Genomic DNA, 6,000 nt, shown 5'->3' with positions numbered 1-6,000 from the left:
TGGGGGGGGGGTGGGGGTGGGGGAGTGGTTGGGTGGAGGGGTTAGCATTAGAAAGAGTGCCCAAAATATTTAATAAATAAATGTAGTGCAATTCTAAGCTCACAAGATTATGTTACAATTTCCCTAGAAGCATATGCAAACTTCCATGAACACAAAGTTGCATAGAACACCCATAGGATGAGTATAGTACAAATCGAATTCCTTGGCTTGCCAAATTGCAAGAGAGAGTATTTGGCAAAGAGGCCAAGCAAATTTGTAAGCAATTACATACACACGGCTAATACCTGTATCCATTCCAGAAGCATTTCCATCAGGTTGGAAGTTTTACACTTTGAATGGTCCTATCAAATGAAAAGGGAAAATTAGAACTGAAGTGTAATCACATGCCAAACTGAATTTAGGGGAAAATAACTGCTTTAAGACTTAAGGTGGTTGGAATATTATCTAGCAATCAAATATAGGAAGTTCAAAAATTAGAATCAATCATACTTGTTAACTTCCTGGTTCATATTTAGATATGAGAAATAAGTTCAGATAAATTTAGTTTGCTGATGTGCATGTATTTTTGTGTAGAATCTAAGAGACAGAAAATGTTGTACACTTCAAAAATAACAACATACCGCATTAGCCCCCTTCACTTTATATATTTCTTCAAGCAACAGTGTCTTGTTGATTAACAGTGGTAACTGCAGAGTTATATAACATTAATCAGTCTGGTGCAATTTGAAGCCAATCCAAGTAAAAAAATATCATAAACCAGGCTTTTCATGCTGCTGTTCTGCAGTTCTCAGTTCTCACAACTTACAAACAGCATCAAAAAGTCGTCCTTTCATTGCATGACATTTTGTGGAAAAAATAAATATAAATATCTAAAGATGCAAATTATGCAATCAGTTTTGTGTCAACAAAACTCTGAACCTCATTCAACAGTTTCCAAAACAAACAAAGTAGTAGATGCCCCCGGGTAGAACCATGGAGCTTAGAACATTTACAACCGAAAAGAAATGATAAAAATAAGCAAGGAGCTATAAATCCCAAAAGACCAAAAGAATCTAAGCACCTGTTTCCCGCAGAGAATTTACCATGCAAGGTTTGCTAATGCCAAACAATCTAATACTAGGCTGGGATCAGTTCAGGCAACCCCTGAACTCACCAAGCCATTTCACACTTAATGAAGGATGATTTTAAAGACCAAGAAACCATATCAAATCACATTACAGCAGCAAATTGCCCAAAATAATGTGGAGTCATATGCCATAATTCAGAGAATTTGAGGAATGGAACAGACCTGTAAGTGAACAAATATGTTCCACAGCATCGAAATGGTAAACTCCTTGTCTCCACTTGCAACATCTTCTGCCACTATCATTACTCTATCTTCGTCATATAATGGCACAGCTGCCTGCTTGAGATACTGCAAGGCTAATCCACAATTTGCTAGATTCCTCTTTTTAGTGTCTGAAGGAACTGCCATTTTCTGACCATGGGCTAAACCATCAAAATCCCCCTAATCACTTAAAAGGATCCTAGTAGGAGCAATTGACAAGAAAATCATCATTCTATAAATGAAACTGACCATGAGAATTGAAGCATCACATTGCAAGAGTTGAATGGCTCTACAAAGCCGGATACCATCTTGAAGATCTTCAAACAACTCTTTTACAGTGAAATTGTACTCCAGGATTGGATACTGCAGCATAAGTTGGGTGTTATTTATTTTCTCAATCAACCATTTAAAATGCATGTCAACATTTACAATATTTGATTCAACTCCACATCAGGAAGCACTTAAGAACCCATTAGGAAAATATTAAGATAAAAAAAACTAGACCCACGTTACCACCCCATCCCATTCTTGAACAAATACAAGAAGAGGGAACATAGCACAAGACAACAATAGCATGACCACTTTACCTGTTGGTAATGAACTTTGTACCCAAGGATCACCAGATGTGCAAGAAGGTTGCCTTCTCCATGCATTACCTCCGATGATAAGAAATCTAAATTATTATACAGCAAGATATATGGGGAAAGAACCCTTAATTAATATAACAAGAAGAAAAAACAAAAACAATTATTCATATATCAATACAGAAGGGAAAGTCAAGTTATATTACCATGTATAACTTGTTGACTTGATTTAATATTAGACTGAGAAACAAATAACAGTGGAGACCCCCCATCAGTCCCATCAATGCCATAAGACATTGGAAGACTGCTCTGAGATTTAGCTCTGTCAAGTATAAGAACAAGCAACAAAAACCTCTTCAACAAGACATTTCCCAAAGCCTCAAAGTAACCTGGTCTGTACAGACCCTCAACCAACTTGTTATAAGCATAAGCTTTTGCAAGACGTGCATGAGAAAAGAATTGTTTCTCAACCACCATCTTCAAGAACAGAACTTCTTGATCAGAACTGACATCTCCAGTGGGTAGCAATGAGTCACCACCAAAAATAATGTACAATCCAATACGAAGCCAAATTGGACTGTAACTCATGAGGATTTGTGTGGCCTTCTCCTTCATTCCTACATCCGTTACCATAGGGCAATGCGCTTTCATCTTCAACCTCCCTTCATCAATATTCTGAAACACATGACAGAACATAGATTCAAGAACTTGAAAAATTCTATACGTACATACATAAACCTCCATTGAATAGTCAGTGGACCCTCCAAGAAGATCAAATTTTGCTGGAAATGTTGCTTCACCACACTAACTGGATATTGATATTTCTTCCAATGGGACCATGCATAATAATACAATAAGGCCTATATTAAAGAATGTTCAATAAGGTAAAAGTTGAACAATATAATAAATGGGTTTTCAGGAACCAACTTTATTTTGTAGCATATAACTGATTACCGTCAATACCAACTAATTAGAAAATAATTGTGAAAATAAAACCACATCAATAAAGTAATCATATCAAAGAACCCAATTCTCAAGTTTTATATCCATAAAACCCATAACCGATATCCAATGGCCCCTACATAAAACATCTTAGATAATGGATTTGTAGAAATACAAACATAACTCTAAGAATCACAGGAGTCAGAAATACCCTTCAAAGCTCTAGCTCATATGCCTTCCTATAATTTTTTTGGTTAATATAGCATGTTATTCAAAGAAATGTTAGAAATTCTCATTTAAAGAGGTATTGTCATGGGAGAGGGGGCTTCTTTTTGGTCATTTTATGTGCTTTATATATGAAACAGAATTTAACTTTAGAGGAATTGACAAATATAGACAAAAGCGACCAAATTCTTTTGGTAGGACTCTTTCTGATGGGCTGCATCATAATTATAGAAACCATTTCTATTGATGATATCAATAATAAGAAATGCAAAAGCAAAGTACAATAAAAGGAAGTGCTGCAGTAATCCCCTTTCCTTGCTCATTTAAAAAGTTCCATTGCAAATCATAGTTAGTCCAAAGGGCAGCCTAAATCCTTGCTGATGCAAGGTGGTTAAATACCGAAAAATGTATGTTAAATGCCTCTAATAAATGATAACTAAAAAAAAAGTCTCCTATTAGTTATTATATGAACTACTTCAGAAAGCTTGTGATGCTCATCAAGAAAAGAATAAAAGGTTTATCAAGAGAATTTTCTTCAAGGTAACTGGAACTGTGGAACATAAGGGAACTGCTGATAGAGAAACATTGAGTTGAGAATCCCAAACAAATTCCACAACGACCAGCCTGTTCCAATACTGCATGTGGAAAATTTGACCTCATTTAGGGCAACAGCTTATGGCAAGTGAAAGTTCCCCAAAGTCTTACTTTTCTTTACTTATTTGAGATTAGCAATTTATTATTTGGAGTTCAAGAATAAATTAGAGAAAGATCATAAAAAATGCGACAGTCTTTTTTCATTTTTTATTCAAAATATACACCAGTTTTAAAGCAGTTTTCCATTTCATTAGGCCTAAACTTGGACAACGACGTTCATAGTGAACAAATTATAATCCATGAAACGTATGTGGGGAATGAGAATGAATCCGGACCTTTGCTACTTGACTCATCACAGAAAACACCTCCTTGCAGCTCTCTGAACTCAGGTGGGCCCTCATTCGCTGCGTCAAATCTTCAAAGCTGCACACCTCCCGCAAAGAAACCTCAAGTGATGAAAATTCCGACAAAGACCAGGACGGCACCACATCACAAATATCTGCAGGCTGCCAAGAGTTATCCTTCTGGCGCTTTGGGGTCCTCCAGGCTCCTTCGACCCCAACCTCAACTCCTGGCCAACTATCCCTCTTACCATTGGCCAACACAGCCCTCGCATTTTCCAAACGATCTGCTCCATTCAAGGCGGAAATATCACAGCCACAAGCTTTAGGATTCTCAAATAGGAAATTGAGCCATGCAGTGAGTGATTTAGCAAGAGATTTCAGAGATTTCTCTTTGTGGATTTGGACCTTCCGAGATGACTGAGATTGTTCGAGCTCGAATGCTTTGAGCTTACGAGCAGCTTTTGAACGAGAGGATGGAGCAATTGAAGTGCGGCGACGGAAAGCAGAGGTTGAAGAAGATGGGGTTTGTTTAGGTGCAATGGATAAACGAGGAAATGGTGAGTGTAGAGGAGGGTTTTTGGATGAATGCTTAGGGGTTCTGAAATTGGAGATGTCTCTGAAGATCGTGGAAGGGTTTGGAGATGGCGACGGGGATGACTGCTCTCCTTCCATTCTTTCCAATCTTTCTCACCGTTCCTGAGTCCTGACTCTTTGACTGTTACTCTTTCTAGAGTGAGATCTGAGGAGTATAATTATGACGGGACATGGGATTTGAATTTAAAGAAAAAGAGAAGCGGGAACGTCGAGACGCAACACGCAAGTAGTAACTTGGAAGTCCGAGTCAGAGTTCCTATGGGTAGTATAGAATCGGTACCTTCTTACCGAAATAAAAAAGATTGGGTTTTTCAGTTGACCCAAACCAGTTAAGCCAAAATGAGTTGGTTTGGTATGAATTAATTTGAAAAGTCAACCACATATTGGTTTATGGTTCTAGCCGCCCAATCACATCCAAGTTACATAGAGTGAAAGGTCACTTCATTTTGATAACAATAATTTTATCATTGGTTAAGTAAAAATAAATAATAGCATCTTTATTGGAAAAAAAAAAATGTTTCAATGAATAACTAGAATTTAAGTAACTAGGGGAAGGTGTTTCGTAACTTTATAATGGTTTGAGTTTGCTTTCATCCATGGTGAAAGAAGAATCCATTGTCCATGACCATTGGTACATTAGACAATCAAGAAAAGAAAATTTTAAAACTCATTAATATGATTGGAAGTTTGTTGATAAATAAGAGTCTCTTCATATGATCACATCACTAATGGGTTGGGACAGGGGTGTCAAATGATCGGACCTAGTCAGGCTTGGCAAGCCTATACCCATGAAATGTGGCCTAACTATATATGGAATGAGTCGGTCTCGGTCGGTCTCGTGTTGGGCTTAATCAGATTCTGAGCTTTAACGGGGCTTCTCCTAATCGGTCTTATTGAGCTATAATCAGGTCTTAACACAAGGTGATGAACTAATAAAGCCTTAGATAATCTTTAATATATATTATTAAATCATCGACAATTCGTAAAAGATATCACACTTAATTATATTAAATAATTGATAAAAATATTAATATATACCATATTCTATAAAAAAAAATTCGAAATATACATATAAACGGTCAGGCTAACACATGTCGGGCTGAGTCAAGCTCTTGCACCATGTATGAAATATCGGTGTAAGATGGGTCGCTCTTTAAATGGTCAAGCCCAATCGGTTAAATCGGTGTGGGCTCGGGATTGTTGGGTATTAAGTTGCTTGCATACTTTTCCCAACGGCTCATAAAACCATTTCCCTATAGATGGTATATCCTACAGTACTATACTATAACATCAAGTGGAGTTATTAAAAAATTAACATTCCTATTTGGGAAAATTTTGCTTAATAAGTAGAAATTTAAATAAAAAAAGGAAAAGAATATGGTTCCCCACA

General features: G+C 36.9%; 1 protein-coding gene across 3 annotated transcripts in view; it reads right to left on the bottom strand.

Moving 5' to 3' along the window:
- The window catches only part of LOC122094408 (abnormal spindle-like microcephaly-associated protein homolog), a 13,222-nt gene extending 8,457 nt beyond the window's left edge, over nucleotides 1–4,765 (bottom strand). For 2 of the 3 annotated variants that reach the window (XM_042665199.1, XM_042665201.1), the window contains exons 1-7: nucleotides 4,008–4,765; nucleotides 2,118–2,586; nucleotides 1,915–2,000; nucleotides 1,577–1,690; nucleotides 1,289–1,477; nucleotides 621–686; nucleotides 285–341 (exon numbers count right to left, since the gene is read on the bottom strand). In XM_042665199.1, coding sequence (XP_042521133.1) covers nucleotides 285–341; nucleotides 621–686; nucleotides 1,289–1,477; nucleotides 1,577–1,690; nucleotides 1,915–2,000; nucleotides 2,118–2,586; nucleotides 4,008–4,688 — 1,662 coding nt within the window. In that variant the 5' untranslated portion in view covers nucleotides 4,689–4,765. The remainder of the gene's footprint in view (nucleotides 1–284; nucleotides 342–620; nucleotides 687–1,288; nucleotides 1,478–1,576; nucleotides 1,691–1,914; nucleotides 2,001–2,117; nucleotides 2,587–4,007) is intronic. The other variant, XM_042665200.1, reaches the window with a different exon arrangement.
- Between the last annotated feature and the right edge of the window lie 1,235 nt (nucleotides 4,766–6,000).

The sequence above is a fragment of the Macadamia integrifolia genome, chromosome 11, assembly GCF_013358625.1.
Source record: "Macadamia integrifolia cultivar HAES 741 chromosome 11, SCU_Mint_v3, whole genome shotgun sequence".
NCBI lineage: Eukaryota > Viridiplantae > Streptophyta > Magnoliopsida > Proteales > Proteaceae > Macadamia > Macadamia integrifolia.
This window is presented reverse-complemented; position numbering and strand designations above follow the sequence as displayed.